We start from the raw sequence: 17,736 nt of genomic DNA on the forward strand, positions 1-17,736 counted from the left end.
CGAAACGTTGGCTCCTGCATTCATTTTGTTCACGTTTTGCTCATCGTCATAGATTACCTAACTATGATAACATTGTGACCCACATTTATTTTTTTTTTCATTTTTTTAGGCAACTGTTCACTTTACTGTTTACTTTGCAATTACGGTACAAAGGCTCAATTCCTCGAGAGCACCACAAATAATTAATTACAGTGCATTTTATACATGTTCAAAATCTGCATCAAGTGCAGAGGGGCTGGACCTTTTCACGTGCCGTGCAGCTGTGGGCGTGCATGGCACGTCAGAAAGGACTCATTATGACACTGAAAGGGAAGGTAGTGGTCATATGGTATCACAAATTAAAGGAGCCCACTAGTCAGCCCGTTGTGGTGGTAGAAGGCCATACAATCACCATGTGGCCGAAAGCTGCCAAATCAGTCCCTCAAATATTTGTTTGCTTAATTTTCTTGGAAAAGTAGGGGAACTTCCTCTCCCTTCTTGTGGCGTGGAGTGCTGAATGGACTCTGCTTTTGGCAGGACAATCCTACTGTATGTGCACGTCAGTAGTGTCTGGAATCACAAGACCGCTGCATCAGGTTTTTACGATGTAAATAGTCTTCTTCACTGCCCAAAGCCATGCTGCACTTGGCGCACATTTTGAACTGGTCGCATTAAAAGGCAAAGTAATAAATTATTAAATGTTCTACTCTCGAGGTACTGAGGCTCCATAGCGCGATTGCTGGGTCGACAGCTATTCAATTAAGAAATAAAACCATGACTATTTTTCTCGGTATACTCCTTTAGCCCCACAATGACCAGCATTATATTTGATACACCAAGTTTGATATATCAACACACTAATTGAAGCGCAGGAGGCATAACACAAATTGTATTATAGCAGCATATTTTATATGCTGTAGCGAAGCTTCAGTGGTGGATAGCTAGCAAACCAATCGCCAATTAATGAATACCATAACTAATTTACAACCCAATAACATTGACCTTACTTTTTGTGCATGGTACATAGTAAGAAATTAAGATGATCCAAGTTCTGTTTCCCTTGATGCGGAATGATCAATGGGCTTTCTGGGGTTAAAAATCTAAGCACTTCAGTCATATTCACGCTGGTGCTTCAGAACACTTGAAAAGTTGTGCATGAAGCAGCAGTCATGGCAAATTGCGTGACTGTGGGGATGCTTCAAGGTTCAAACTTGATTGCGACATTGTTTTAATTATGCCAATTGTTTATTATTAAATAAAGAGCATCACATAAAAGAGGTTTTTCTTGCGCAGTTGCTAAGTTATGTCCACTGCGTAGCGGATACCTGCAAGTGTATATGAATAATGTGAATATCGAATATTAGTGGCGTATACATGAAAGAAAAAGCACGACTAGATTAAGAACGATAACTGCTAAAATAACGAAGCTGCAGCGCACTTACGCCTCGTAGTCGACGAAAACACAGACGGTGCCCAAGAAGACGCCGAAACAACAGACGTATTCATACATCGGTGTTTTCCTCTTTTTATGGCCAAAATCATAGTGAGTTCTTATATTGTTTCGGTCGAATGACGAGCCCACAATAAGTATTCGATGAGCGTCAACAACATAACGAGGCGAGCAGCTATATCGCAGCCTCGCAGCTATGGGAAGACTTCTGCGCAATAAAGGCAACATCTCTGGTTCTCAAGGTAACGTCGCTTAAGAATCGTCGATGTGCCAAGGTCGCATAATATGGAACCGAAAGTTGCAATATCTAGCACAGCTGTAGCATTCGGGAATCGCGTTATCGCAACAACGAGCTTAAAGTAAAGCCGAGGAACGCGAGAAAACTACAGCTACTATACCACTACACTGTCACTACTCCTACGAAAGGAGGCATTGGTAGAGTGTACTAGAATACGGTTGAGTGGGGCGAGCGGCTTGGGCGGCGCATGCTTTGCAGTGAGACGCGCGACGATGAAAAATACTGTGGCGGCGCTGCGATCGATGTGGATTGGGCCGCATCAAGGTCGCGCCGTTGGAAACTGCTGGCGTTACCACCGCTACTACTTGGAAGGGTCATTCGCACCATAGAGTAAACTCTATGATTCGCACTACTTCGTGCGCTGGTAGGGAAAACGTAGGGGCATAGAGTTAGTAGAACAACTCCAGAGGAAAAGCTGGGCCGGAAAAGTGGGAACCTCTAGGGCGCCGCCCTGTTGCTACTGGTCAATGTGGCCAGCGCAATTACTATTGAAAGAGCTGAAAGCAAGCTTATGCTTTCTCATCTAAAAACGCATACCTGATGGCTTTATGAAGGTGATACGTTAATATTAAGTTTATAGAAAGCGATCGCTAAGTCCGAGACTTATGTAAATCACGATGTACGCATTCTTGCAATAAAGGATGACGCGAATTTCGGTTTCGAATCTGTTTTTTTGGATGCGTAGTAGTTTCGTACAGTTTAGGTTTGACATGCGATCGCGCGTCGACATCGGACGCTATGGCACACACACTCGTGCCTTGTGTGCCACCGAAGCCCCGAAGTGCTCTGGCATATACCTTCACATGTAAGTAAACAAATGTATCTCCTTGTTGAGAATATCACGCGAATAGGCAGCTCTTGTGGTGCCTCACAATCGTTTGAGAAGCGTCACAGTAGAGCATTTTTCTGCATGCGGAGCGGTGTTTTTATTTGCAGGTTTCCCTTCAGTAGGAAATTGCTGCACAGGCGGACCAGCGCACCGGAATTGTACTGGCGAAGCCGCAAGCAACTCAAAGAATCTGTTTAATTGTTGCACTTTGAACAATCATGCTTCTACAAAGGTCACAGCAGACAAACAGCCTGATGCCGAGTATTTCTGTGCCACGAAGTAATCAAGAGGCGAATGCCTAATGCGGACGAAATCGAGTGCATCGAGACTTAGAACGGCAGAAAGCTCAGCTACTTGGTAAGGATTCATTATGCAAAACAGAGGTGAGGCGTGCAGACAGGACACAAGAGTAGAGATGTGGGCGGCGCTCGTGTTGTTTGCTTGTAAGTACTCTACTCTTGTGTCCTGTCTGCACGCCTCACCTCTGTTTTGCATAACGAGTGCATCAACCCACATATTAATAGCGTAGGCGTTTTATTAACTGTGTAATATTTTCAACACTTCCTTGCATGCCATTTCATGTGGAATATCTTTTCTGGTCACAAATTTGTGCAGCGAATCTATTTGCATGATTGACTCCGGGCCTGCGGGAACGTTCACTTGCACTTGATGCTGAGTCTTTTACATGTATCCATAAACTGAAGATATGCACTTCAGATCCCTGCGAGCATTTTCAAAATTCAATTATTTTAGACAACAGGCACATATGCAATACTGACATAATCCCGAGTACCACTAAGCAGCTGGGACACATTTTTGTTGACCATGCTCGCAGGTAAAATAAGTAGATCATGTGGACAGCTCCAGCTCATTCTCCTTAAATCAGTGTGTACAAGGGGTATGCAAAAATAATTTTTTTCTCGCGCACCGATTATTTTGCTGTATAAGCAAGAGAACCCACCACGTTAGTGTAACGTATCTTGCACATCACACTAATGTGTGCTTTAATTTACCAAGTGAAATGAGTTACTTTTATGGCTCATTCAGTCATATCACACTGCAAGCTGCATTCATCAATCTTCAATTGGATTTTGCAAATGTTTAATGAAACATGTTTCCCTTTTATGCAGATATGCAATGGCAAGCCCTTCCGTGTGTTCCAAAGGTAAAATTTAAGCTCTAAATTAAAAAAGACATTTTTAGTCAGAAACAAGCATAAATGGTGAATGCAGAGTATCAAAGCCCAAGGTACAGAAATTATGAGAAGTGTCGAATGATTTTAAGGAAAGAGTCGTATTTGAAAATGCAAGGTTCTTTAGTGGAGGTCAAGCAAGTCAATATAGGTAGAATACTCTGCAAAATTATGCGAGTGAGGGGATGTCAAACAATGGGTCAGGAAATGCGTTGTTTTTCTGCAAAACAAAAGCTGATTGCCATTACATAAGTCATTTTAGCATTATGAGACTGGTGCTTGATAAATTCAGAAATAAACCAAAGAACAAGACAAGCAAAAATAAAAAAACAATTTAATGATGCTCTCTCCATACTGGGATAAATAAAAACAAACACATCACATCTAATGTGGACATATCAGACGCCTTGTGAAACACTAAAGGAAAAATTCAGTTTCGAGCTATGGAACTTGCCGCATAGATGTGGGGGGCCTTGCACTAATAGTGATAGTTACCACTGCATTTAGAAATTGAAAGCATTCGTGCAGACAATGATGATTCTTTATATTTTTGGCTACCACTTCAAATGCCTCCACCAAGTGTTACAATGCTGCACGCAGCCATACTAAGGATCTCGCAGCAACACCTGCAGGTAAAAAGCAAAAGCAGTCAAAGTCCTGGTGTGTACTGGACACTATGTTTGAAAATTTTTGGGCAAGAAGAGTGCAAGAAGCAGACATAACTGCATTGATTTCAATAATATCCCATTTGAATGGCCTTTTCTTTTTGCTTAGACAATGCCTACACCTAGTCACAGCAGCTCCCTCATACAGACTCTGCAAGCCAAGAGGCCATGGAGGCAAATGCAGGTAAGAGGCAAGAAGCAATAGCACTGGTATCGACATTCGTCTAATTTCTTTCTTTTCCTTTCGTTTACGCAGCCAGCACACCTCGAACAGCCACCTTGACTGCGGGTGTGTCACCCTAGTCGCCAAGGAAACATTTGAGGGAAAGCGGCAGGCAATGTGAACAGCCACTTCTCCATGTAAACGATACTCTTTCTCTCGGATGACTCCTACGCCTCGCCACGCCAGCACACTTGTGCACAAAGATGCCGTGGAGGCACGTGCAGGTCAGAGGCAAGAAGCAGTGGCACTGGTGTCGACATTCACCCAATTTCTTTTTCTTACACTGAGGCAGCCAGCACACCTCGGAACAGCAACCTTGACTGCGGGTGTGTCAGTAGATTCCTGTTGTACATATGCTCATAATAAACTTCAGTAAACTTGAACTTGATAATAAACTTGAAGGCAAATGGGACATTGATGCATTGTATTTTTGAACATTTATTGTACACATACAATATATGTTACACTTTGCAGTGCTACAGAGCGTATTTTGAAGCTTCCCCCTATATTTTGCACCTTTAATTACGTATGTGTTGTGTGGCCCTCAATGCAGTTCATGTTGTAGCAGCTGCTTTGTCTGTGTATCGCACATTGGCTTAAGCTCGTGATATCCACATACTTCTCTCACATATACAAAATAAAGTTCTATGTAGTCCTCAGTGTTACAACAAAAAATGAAAGTAAACAATCCGATCGTGGAATTGTGTTTAATACAGTGATTCCTATGACAGTTACTGACAAGTTGACAACTTGAACTGGTCAATTGGTCCATAGCCTCCTCTATTTTTCAAAAATAAAGGAGGCTATGGATCCGTCATGGCAAGGAATTGTATGTATACATAAAAAGAGGGGGGTATGTGTGTGTGTGTTTGTAGTAGGGGGTATAGGATTAGGGCGGTACGAAAAAATGTACCAACACCGTCCTCTAGACCCATTGCGTTAAGGTACCGTAACAAAGCGTATTATGCATAAAGTTCACACAACCAACTCTGGTATTACTGCACACGCCAGGCGACGCGAGCTACATTTGTCATGACGCATTCGCGACTGCACCGGATGCCCTCCATATTATTCTCTTTAATCGTGCACACTGCACCGAGGCAAAAGAAAAATGATGAGCGCAGGTGCCTTTAAGGTATCTCGACCTTGCGAGGCTCTGCTGCGCGTGCCAGGGGAGCTGTCCGTGCGAACACTCCCTGGCACACACATGCCTCGGCGGCCCCATACCTACGTACCATTCTGCTTCGAGCTTTGATCCCCCCACTGTCCCTTGGGTGCCCTGGAGTTCCTGCGCCGCCTGCTTTATTATAATCTCAGGTGCTCTCCTGATACTTCCGTTTGTAGGTTACATGTGCCCTACCCCAAATGGATCAGTGCTTATAATAATAAAAAATCCCGATCTATCGCCGCGACGATAGATCGCGAAAGCGGCTTTTGCAACATACCGCGCCCGTGCGAAGAGAATTACGGAACGCCAACGAGGAATCTGACCACAGCTTCGAGCTCGTAACCTCGTCGAGTGACACTCCTGCAACAGGCGTGACCGCTGAAAACCGCATACCACCGGAAACTTCAGCAGGATCATCCCTCGGTTGCATAACTGCCACCTGTACGGCCAACATGGACCACACCCGCACCGTCCCGCAACATAGAATAAAGAACCAACTTATAAAGCCCAAACACACGGCTGCACGCGCAGATCACGACAGTACACGACCGGCTTTGCGACAGTACAAGCGAGACGCCATGCTGCTACGCTGCTACTGTTGCCGGATTAAAACTGACTACTGTCACCAAGTCTAGCAAGCGTCTCAGGAGCTGGCAACCTCGGCGCGTAGCAACATGGCGGCGCTCTTGCGGTTCCCGATTTCAATGCATGGGCCCTATGGGTAGCTTGTCCTCTAGAGTCAGCATAGTAACTCTATGCATAGGGGAACCAGCGCTGCAGTTTTCACGACGCCTGCAGCGCCGCTTTGGCGGTCAGAACATGCACAATGCAGCCGCTACCGCGGACGAAAATTGCTACTGGTAGTGGCGTTGCGTGCCCTGAAAGTCGAAGGTAAACAAAAGGACGCCGACGATACTGGTACGTATTGGCCTCGAGCTCCACCACTGGAAAAGCTGACGCCACCGTCGGCGTGACGTGCTAGGAGGGATCACGTGGACATAGCGGCCGCGTCGGCTGCTTCGGGAGCGCCGAAGCGAGCTGAAAACGAGTTTAAATTCCCTCGTACGCTGCCGTCCTCATTTAGTGGTGAAATTTTCCCGCTTCGAGTGTCTCCTTTACAACGCTTCAAAGCACTACAATAGGTAGTGGCTGCCTTTGAAGGCGCGCAACATGGTAGGCTACTGCTCGGTGCCGCAGTGCCGGACGTACGCAACGGAGCCCGGTGTCAGCCTTATTCACACGTAGCCGCAGGACAAGAAGCTGCGTAAAGCTTGGCTCGCGAAACATAAAACCGGCAAACAGTCATCGGCTGCAACTCGGGTATGCAGGAAGCACAGACGCGAGGAAGATTTCTGCTACGTCGCCCGGTCTGCGATGTTCTGAAAACGCGCTGTTGTGGTCGCACCGCTGGTACGAGTTGTTGGGAACTCGGCGCTGACGCCCGTTGTTGCACCTGGGTCGCAAGCCCCAAGGGTAGCGTTGGCCTGGCGGCCTGGGGTACAACTGGAAGCATCCGAAGGTCCCGGCAAAGCATGAGTCGACTGTTAACAACAAAACAACTTGTTTATTCTAACATCGCAAAGAGTTGGCGGTCAGGTTGACCGAAGTAGAGAGACGGGAGTGCACTTTACTCAACAGAAGAAATCGGAGCCCTCCTTTGGCGTCCGGGGGCAGCTGCTTTTATACTCTCGCAGTTGAGGGCAAGAAGGAACCCCTCTATATAGACGAGCACGTGACTGTGCCGCTCGGCAACAATGGGATAAGGTGACGCATACTGTCGTGTCGCCGCCGGTCGGGCACAATGGGGAGGAGAAGGTGGCTCATACTGTCGTGTCGCCGCCGGTCGGGCACAATGGGGAGGAGAAGGTGGCTCACACTGTCGTGTCGCCGCCGGTCGGGCACAATGGGGAGGAGAAGGTGGCTCACACTGTCGTGTCGGCGCCTGTCAGACCCCCTCGCTTCACAGTTGTTGGGAGCTCCTCTCCCCGGCTGCCGCGCTTCGACAAGCGTGGGCACCAATATGCACATACACTCACACACACACATGAAGACACGTGGCATCGGAACATGCCTGGACGCGCTTGGCGGGGAGGCGTAGCGGCGACGCCGAACGGGCCAAAATGTCTGCCGCTTTGTTGCAGCCGCGCCGGCTAAACCGCGCGTCGTAGGCGAAACGTAACAGACCGCCCCGCCGGGGGAAGGAGATCCCGATGGACAGGGGACTGCATCCGCTGTCCGGAGGGATGTCGCTCGATGATGCTCATAACCGAAGTCGGGCGTCCCTCGACGTTTCTTGAGCGCAGCGCACAGAGAAGGCCTCGTTCTCTCGTTCAGGTTCGCACAGGACACTGCAAAGTGACTTCGGGAGAGTGCACATTTTTGTTCTCGTTCCCGGCAAGCGTTAGAACTACGCTGAAACTCAACCGCTCAGTCAGCAAGCACGGCACAACCCTCACTAAGCCCTGCCAGGCTCTTTCCCCTTCTATACCACTGCCTAGTTCCTTACAGTAGTCTAGCAGCACTTAGAACGCGTCCACAAATTGGAAAATTGCACTAGAAAGCATGTCATCACTTTGAAACACTAAACAAAAGCAATATGTTAAAAATCCTGCCTCAGGAAGAAAAACATCAGTAACAAACAATTTTGAGGCTGATTCCTACGTTAGGGGCTTCGACTTAAGCCATCGGCGTTACCGTTGAGACTCCCCTTTTTGTAACGCACCTCAAAGGAATATTGTTGCAAAGCGAGGCTCCAGCGCAGGAGGCGGCCATTTTTGGGAGAGATGGTCTGCAGCCATTGGAGAGGGCAGTGATCCGTCTCAATGATAAACCTCGAGCCGGCTAGATAGCATGACAATTTCTGAACGGCCCACACGAGACATGCACACTCTTTCTCGGTGGCGCTATACGCCTGTTCACGACTGGTCAGCTTACGACTAGCATACAGGACGGGGTGTTCTACTTCTCCATTTTCCCGTTGGCACAGTACAACGCCCATGCCTCGCTCACTAGCATCGCACTGAACAACGAACCCTTTTGTATAGTCTGGCGATCGTAGCACAGGCTGGCTTGTTAGGGCACTCTTTAGGGCGCTAAAAGCTCTTTCCTTTGTCTCGTCCCAGACGACTGTTTGAGGCTCTGTTTTTCTTAGAGCATCCGTCAGGGGAGCCGCGATATCAGAGTACCTGGGGATGTACCTCTGATAGTAGCCGGCGACACCTAAGAACGACCGAATATCGGTCTTCGTGCGCGGTTGCGGGAAGTCTCGCACAGCGGCCACCTTTATTTCAGAGGGGCGGCGACGACCCTGACCAATCACGTGACCGAGGTAGACAACCTCGGCCTGTGCTAACTGGCACTTAGGAGCCTTTACTGTCAAGCCCGCTTCGCGCAGGCGGGTTAGCACTGCCCGCAAGTGTGCCATATGCTCAGACCAGGATGCGGAGAATATCGCTACGTCGTCTAGATACGGTAAAGCGAATTCTTGCTGTCCTCGCAACACTTTATCCATGAGGCTTGAAAAACAGTATGGCGCGTTCTTCAAACCAAAACTCAACACTTTAGGACGGAATGTTCCCATTGGTGAAATGAACGCCGCATACCTACTAGCCTCTTCTGTAAGTGGAACCTGCCAATAACCCCTGACAAGATCTAGGGTGGAAATAAACTGAGCGCTACTAACTTTCTCAAGGCGCTCCTCGATGTTAGGGATCGGATAAATTTGATCCTTAGTGATGGAATTAAGCCTGCGGTAGTCGACGCAAGGACGAGGTTCCTTGCCCGGTACCTCAACTAAAATCAAAGGGGAGGTATAATCACTCTCACCTGCCTCAATAACACCGAGCTGTAGCATTTTCTTTACCTCAGCCTCCATAATATCGCTCTGGCGGGGTGACACCCGGTACGCCTTGGATCGTACTGGCTCTGGGGAGGTAAGTTCTATGTCATGAGTAAGGACAGAAGTCCTACCAGGCCTCTCAGAGAACAGACCTTGAAACTCTTGTAAGAGCTGGTGTAGTTCGGTTTTCTGCTCACGCGACAGCGATGCTCCACTGACTAAGTCACTAATGACTTGACCGGTGTCTTCCCTGTTCGTCACTGAGCCTAGTCCCGGAAGCTCGACCGGAAGCTCTTCAGGAACGTTTACCATCATGCACACCACTGCTTCCCTTTGTCTATAAGGTTTGAGCAGATTACAGTGGTAAACTTGCTGTGCTTTCCGCTTTCCTGGCAGACTTACCACGTAGTTAACGTCCGACAGTTTCTGAACAATTCGTGCTGGGCCCTCCCACTGCACGTCTAGTTTGTTGTTTAGCGATGTGCGCAATATCATGACCTCATCGCCTACCTCAAAACGACGGGCCCTGGCTGTCCGATCATAATAAACCTTGGCCCTCTGCTGGGCTTTTGCCATTGCTTCACCTGACAACTCCTGTGCCCTTCTTAAGCGTTCGAGGAGCTTAAGCACGTACTCCACCACGACTGGGTCGTCGCCCCTGCCTTCCCACGATTCTCGAAGCATGCGAAGCGGAGACCGAAGCGAGCGACCGTACACCAGCTCAGCTGGCGAAAACCCCGTAGCTGCATGCGGCGCGGTCCTTAATGCAAACATCACCCCAGGCAGACACAGCTCCCAGTCAGTTCGATGTTCAAAACACAATGCTCTCAACACGCGCTTCATGACGGAGTGGAGCTTCTCAACGGAATTCGACTGTGGGTGGTACACTGAGCTGTGTAGCAGCTTTACCCCACACCTTTCGAGAAAAGTTGTCGTCAAAGCGCTAGTAAACACTGTGCCCTGATCTGATTGGATTTCCGCAGGAAAACCAACTCGCGCAAATATGGACAGTAGTGCATTGACTATCTCAACTGAGCTGAGTTCTTTAAGCGGCACTGCTTCAGGGAACTTTGTCGCTGGGCAGATCACAGTCAAAATGTGTCTGTACCCCGTGGCTGTTACCGGCAGAGGTCCCACTGTATCAATAACGAGCCGTCTAAAAGGCTCCGTAATGATAGGTACCAACTTCAACGGCGCCCTCGATTTGTCCCCTGGTTTGCCCACCCGCTGACAGGTGTCACATGTCCTCACGAAATGGTCTGCGTCCCGAAAACACCCTGGCCAATAGTACTCTTGCAAGAGACGGTCCTTAGTTTTCTTAACTCCAAGGTGTCCGGACCACGAACCCCCATGCGTCAAGCGCAACAGATCCTGACGATAGCATTGAGGAACGATCAGCTGATCGAATTCCACTCCTCTGTGGTCTAGATACTTCCGGTACAGGACTCCACCTCTTCCCACAAAACGCGCATTTTTCCTGGCGATACCTTCCTTGACATTGCAGCGTATGTTTTCTAGGCTACCATCCTTCTTTTTCCCGGCTATCAAAGCCGACCGGCTGACTTTTAGCAACCTATCAAGTCCGTCTGACGTAGGCGCGATGAGCAAATCTGCAGATAGCTTTTCTAACTTTCCCGCATCGGGATTTTCCTCTCCGGTATCTGGTGCCTTTAACGTTACAGACTCAAGTTTATTCAGTTCGGGCGTGCTCTGAATATCGGCTTGCTGCGCCTCTGACCCTTTCTCATTGTTTGATAACGTCGGCCCCGCAACTACCGCCTTCGCAGCGAGCTCCCGAACCTTCGATCTGGTTAAGGCCTGAACGCTAGCCTCACCAAACAAAAGCCCCTTCTCGCGCAGGAGGTGATCGGACCTGTTTGAAAATAGGTATGGGTACTGGGGGGGCAGCATAGAAGACACTGCCGCCTCCGTCTCAAGCGCTCCGAAAGGTCCTTCAATAAGCACTTTTGCTACCGGCAGACACACGCTATGAGCTTCCACGGCTTGTTTGATCCATGCGCACTCGCCCGTGAACATATGGGGTTCTACGTAAGAGGGGTGAACTACATCCATCGTAGCTGCGGAATCGCGAAGCACTCGGCACTCTTTCCCGTTCACGAGGAGGTCTCGCATGTAAGGCTCGAGAAGCTTCATGTTCTCGTCAGTGCTGCATAATGAAAAAAACACAACTTTTGGTGTTGTTTCCGGACACTGCGCCGAAAAGTGACCCGGCTTCTGGCACGTATAACAAACGCGCGCTTGCCTCATCTCGAACCGTTTTCTGCGTTCGGCTTCGGTTGCCGCCGTCTCCTTTCGTTCGTTTTGCCGCCGTCTCCGCCGTCTCCTTTCATCCGCACTACGTGTGTCGCCCCTTGCTCTCATGGGTGTGAACTTTGGCCTCTCAAACTTGGAGCCAAATTCACCCTTTTGACCGTCCTTAGCTCCGCGAGCCCGACGCGTCACAAACTCCTCGGCTAGCTCGGCGGCTTTAGCCACTGTACTAACGTCTGGCCTATCCAAGACCCAGTACCGCACGTTCTCCGGTAACCGACTATAAAACTGTTCTAGCCCGAAACACTGCAGAACTTTCTCGTGGTCACCAAACGCTTTCTCTTCTTTGAGCCACTCCTGCATGTTTGACATAAGCCTGTACGCAAACTCTGTGTATGACTCACTTCTGCCTTTCTCATTTTCCCGAAACTTCCGACGGAACGCCTCCGCTGACAGCCTGTACTTTTTTAGCAGACTCGATTTCACTTTGTCGAAATCCTCTGCCTCCTCTCTATCCAAGCGAGCGACTACGTCGGCCGCCTCGCCGGGTAACAAAATGAGCAAGCGCTGTGGCCACGTTTCCCGAGAGAACCCCTGCTTCTCGCACGTTCGCTCAAAGTTAACCAGGAACAAACCAATGTCCTCTCCAAGCTTAAACGGCCGCATCAGGTCAGTCATTTTGAACAATACTCGTTCTCCTGCACCGTGTGCCTGACTTCCATTACGAGCGCGTTCCATCTCTACCTCGAGACGCTTCATTTCCAAAGCGTGGTCGCGCTCTTCTTTTTCTTTCTCTTTTTGTTCTTTACGTTCTCGCTCCTGTTTTTTTTGCAGTCTCCCTCTCCTCAATGGTCTCAAGGCATTCCGACAGCTCGTCATCCTCAGCTTCTAACTCAAGAATAGCCCTTAGCAGTTCAGGTTTTCTGAGTTTGTCTGAGACATCCAGACCCAACTCTCTTGCAAGCTCCAGCAATTTCCGTTTGCGCAACGACTTCAAATCCATGGCTGCTCTGAATGCTGCTTTCTCTACTGCCTATTATTGTCTTGCCGCAATCTAACCCGGCAGCAACGACAACCACAATTACCAGCTCTGTTTCTGACACTAACAAAAGCCTGGCAAAGCTCAGAAGAAGAAAGTCCCGCACTCACCAAACTTCGCAGCCAAGAGTTCAGCGCAGTCGTTCCGCTGCAGGCAACCAGTCATCACACAGGGCTCGTTGCACTGCTCCCGGATCGTTGTTGAGCTGCTCAGCATACAGTCAACTGCATCTCTTCGCTGCTGGCCTCCGTTGTCGCGATCTCACCGCTGGCAGACAGTTGTTGTAGTCGCACCGCTGGTACGAGTTGTTGGGAACTCGGCGCTGACGCCCGTTGTTGCACCTGGGTCGCAAGCCCCAAGGGTAGCGTTGGCCTGGCGGCCTGGGGTACAACTGGAAGCATCCGAAGGTCCCGGCAAAGCATGAGTCGACTGTTAACAACAAAACAACTTGTTTATTCTAACATCGCAAAGAGTTGGCGGTCAGGTTGACCGAAGTAGAGAGACGGGAGTGCACTTTACTCAACAGAAGAAATCGGAGCCCTCCTTTGGCGTCCGGGGGCAGCTGCTTTTATACTCTCGCAGTTGAGGGCAAGAAGGAACCCCTCTATAGACGAGCACGTGACTGTGCCGCTCGGGCACAATGGGATAAGGTGACGCATACTGTCGTGTCGCCGCCGGTCGGGCACAATGGGGAGGAGAAGGTGGCTCACACTGTCGTGTCGCCGCCGGTCGGGCACAATGGGGAGGAGAAGATGGCTCATACTGTCGTGTCGCCGCCGGTCGGGCACAATGGGGAGGAGAAGGTGGCTCACACTGTCGTGTCGCCGCCGGTCGGGCACAATGGGGAGGAGAAGGTGGCTCACACTGTCGTGTCGGCGCCTGTCAGACCCCCTCGCTTCACAGTTGTTGGGAGCTCCTCTCCCCGGCTGCCGCGCTTCGGCAAGCGTGGGCACCAATATGCACATACACTCACACACGCACATGAAGACACGCGGCATCGGAACATGCCTGGACGCGCTTGGCGGGGAGGCGTAGCGGCGACGCCGAACGGGCCAAAATGTCTGCCGCTTTGTTGCAGCCGCGCCGGCTAAACCGCGCGTCGTAGGCGAAACGTAACAGCGCACTGAGACGCTCGCCCGAGTCCGCTGCCCGACTAATGTCATGACGGTTTGGTCTATGAACTTGTCGATGCTATAGATGCTCGCAAGTTCAGTGGAGCGGAAAGGCAGCGGTAAGAAGCACATTTAAAAAAAGCATGGCATATGGTCATGTTTGTGTTATGAATTAATGCACTGGATTACAAAAAAGGAGCAGCAGGAAATTGCACGCTGAGAACACCGATAAACATACAGTGCGACGCAACTCGAGAAATAATATCGAAAGGTAAAAGAATTTAGAAGAAAAAAAAAGATTGAATCGTCGCGACGGGACATCACAGTCCCCGTAGGCGTCGAAGTCTCTACAATGAAATTATTTTTGAACAGCTCTGATAGCGCCCACGCAACAATGGTTGCTTGTATACTGTCAAATGCTCATATTCTGCGGCCTAACGCTCATGGCACGGTGCGAAAACGCGCGCGCGCGGAGAAAGCGAAACAGTGCGCGGACAAGCATGCAGACGCGCAGTCGGTCGCTGCGAATCTGCGCGATCGCTGCATTGAGGCTTCGTTCTATTACGCTTCATTTAGTTATACAAACACTATCAGAACATATTTCACATAGTTTGCTCTCAGCGTTTACCTACCTTTCACGCAAGAAGCCGGTTCGGGAGACTCCATCGCGGCGACCGCGCGCAGTGGCGTTCACTGTACGTATTCGGTAAGGAGATAGCGTCTGTAAACGATTGTGTGCTTTCAGTTTGCCCAATATTATTATTTAGCAAGTAAGAACCTTCTCTCGTTTCGAAAGTACTTATAGAAATGTCCGGGAGAGCTCGCGCGTGATGTTTTCAGTGAGCGCTGACAGCAAAACCTATGAGGAGCGCGCCGCATGATCCCTCATACTACGCCAGCGAGGCGCTTCATATAGATGGCGACTCCGTAACTCCTCGCCGCCAATACAAGTGCCACGGCTATGTCGGGATGAGGGAGGATGTATCCTTCTGAGTCTAGCTTTCCATCTAAACCCTACGAACAAGAATAGAGGCGGCGCGTTGGATCCAAGCGGTCAGGCGAGCGGAGTAAGTTCCCGTCTTGTCGCCCGCGGCCAAGCGGTAGTCGGGCTGGTTTCTAAATCGAATTTCGCGCGTGTGCTTGGCTTATTCGATAGTTAAGACGGTAAGCCGTGGCAGACAGTACCAAACAGCAGAATCTGCAGTCGGCATTTCGTCGGAAACAAAATGAGCAATAGCATGCACCATCCGGCATATGTACCAACCATTTTTGCTTCGTAATACCACCGCCAAGCCCCTTCCAACGTCACCTCACCAAGCGAAAGATACGAAAGGTAAATATTATCCATTCATTGCCAAGAATTATGTGGGAGGGAAGCTGCCTTGTAATACGAGTTGTGTGCGCGTACTGCCGGCGCACGCGCGACTAAGCTGTCTATGTGTTTTTAAATATGCGCATGCGGATGAGGACTCGGCGCTGAGATGCATCCGCTAAATTTATGTAATTAATGCTAAATGTAGCCAGCGTTGTTCAAACCTTTGCTTGCGCGAGTCAGCTGATGCGATAAAGCTTTCTTCTCCATTGACTGCTGTCGCGCAGTAACATTAGAATTTTTTATGTCTAGCCAGAGAAATATGGAATGTCTTCAGGCCAACTAATGCTTCCGAAACCATAGCGCAGCACGACCGGAGCCGTAGGTGCTAGATTTGGGAGGCAGCTAGGCGCAACCGTTAAAGAAACGCACGTGCTCGCCGCGACACACTGTGAAAATATATAAAGCTTAAAAAGCTTTTTTCGTCATTTCTTCACTTGATGGCGCTAGCTTCTTTACGAAAAAGGCTTACGAAATATGCTCCCGCAGGGAGCATATACAGGAACACTACTCTTTTCGACGCGCCGCCTATCCAGCGCTGGTTCCCCTTTGTAATTAGTTATGACACGTATTTATGCCTTAGGAATAGATGCCTTTCTTTCTCATCTTTATTTCATTCTATTTTCTTTTTTTTTAATGCCGCTCGCTGATTGCGCGCGCATTGCGGCCACAGTGTCGGCTTTCATTGTACTCATCATCATCATCAGCCTAGTTACGCCCACTGCAGGGCTACTAACTCTATGCTGCAGGGCAAAGGCCTCTCCCATACTTCTCCAACTACCCCGGTCATGTACTAATTGTGTCTTCATTGTACTATGTAATGCTAAAGGATAGAAAGTTGGGCGAGTTGGTACGGTAACATGATCTTGAATTGTAGCGCGAAGTGACACAGACAGAGACTAGAAGCAGACAGGATGAGCGCTCGTCCTGTCGCTTCTAGTCTCTGTCTATACACTTCGCGCTATGTAATTCAAGATCATATGTACTATGTTATTCTACGATTCCCTTTGGAGAGAGAGAGTGTGAACTTTTATGAGAACCAGCAGTTTAGTCAGCTGGGCCTAGGCCTCCCACGATGGGACGTCGAGGTCTTGCCTCTTCGCCGCTTCGTAGGCCTGCTGGGTAGCCCAGAGTTGGTCGGCGAGATGGGAGCTGCGCAGGCCGGCGTTCCATCTCGACGATAGGGTCACGGGATTAAGGTCTGGGTGTTGATGTTCGCACTCCCATAGCATGTGGGGGAGTGTTGCTGATTTAGTTTTACAGATCTTGCACGTCTGGCTTGGGTAGATGTCGGGGTATATGATGTGATAGCTTGTGAGGGAGGGGTATGTATACATTGGTCTGTAACAGGCGAAGCGTGGTTGCGGTGAGGGTGAGGTGAGGAAGGGTCTTCTTGCGAGGTAAGATGACTTCACAAGGTCTGATTACAACGAAGGCGCCAAATAGAACAACGGACGTAGGAAGGAGACACGAGGAGACAACCACGTGGGCGCACTAACAACTGAGCGTTTTATTTCTTGGCACAGGAATAAATACCTGCTGTCAAGGATCAAAACAACAAGAAGAAACAGAGCCGTCATCTGCATCGCACAAGGAAACCGCAATACAGAACAACTTCTAAGTGCCGCTCCCAAGATACGCCAGTTTCTTTGCCGAAAGGGAAACTGAGGCTTCACTGATGCAATCATCACCACACTTTATCTCAAGCGGTTCCAGTATCTCCCTTGTCAGTTGATCATCAGCTCTGTTCAAAACACAGGTTCTGTCGAAATCTGGAATGCACTTGTGAGCCTTACAATGTAATGCGCACTTATGTCACCGGAGAGCTGGTTTTCCATCTTATATCGATGCTCATGCAATTATATATCATTCAGATATCTGCCCGCTTGGCCCACATATGATGAACCACACGACAAGGGAACCGAATAAACTACTTTCTTTGCACATCCGACATGCTTCTGCCCATATTTTTTTGCGCACACCTGTTTATTTTCCCGATGTCCTGCGTTCACCTTGGCACACATCAAACCAAGACGTTTAAGAATTAAATTATGGGGTTTTACGTGCCAGAACCACTTTCTGATTATGAGGTATGCCGTAGTCGATCGGACTCCGGAAATTTTGACCACCTGGGGTTCCTTAACGTGCACCTAAATCTAAGTACACGGGTGTTTTCGCATTTCGCCCCCATCGAAATACGGCCGCCGCGGCCGGGATTCGATCCCGCGGCCTCGTGCTCAGCAGCCTAACACCATAACCACTGAGCAACCATGGCGGGTACCAAGACGTTTCGGTGCGGA

At 49.2% G+C, this 17,736-nt stretch overlaps 1 protein-coding gene across 5 annotated transcripts in view; it reads right to left on the minus strand.

Moving 5' to 3' along the window:
* MICU1 (Mitochondrial calcium uptake 1) overlaps window positions 1-1,931 on the minus strand; it is a 78,812-nt gene extending 76,881 nt beyond the window's left edge. The window contains exon 1 of one of the 5 annotated variants that reach the window (XR_012828457.1): window positions 1,422-1,927. Coding sequence is in view for 4 of the 5 variants with exons in the window: in XM_075692434.1 (XP_075548549.1) it covers window positions 1,422-1,657 (236 nt within the window). In the remaining variant the exon portion in view is untranslated. Of the gene's footprint in view, window positions 1-1,421 lie in introns of all 5 variants that reach the window. The other 4 variants (XM_075692434.1, XM_075692408.1, XM_075692416.1 and 1 more) reach the window with 4 other exon arrangements.
* Window positions 1,932-17,736: the final 15,805 nt, after the last annotated feature.

Source organism: Dermacentor variabilis, chromosome 1 (assembly GCF_050947875.1).
Source record: "Dermacentor variabilis isolate Ectoservices chromosome 1, ASM5094787v1, whole genome shotgun sequence".
In the NCBI taxonomy this organism is placed as follows: Eukaryota; Metazoa; Arthropoda; class Arachnida; order Ixodida; family Ixodidae; genus Dermacentor; species Dermacentor variabilis.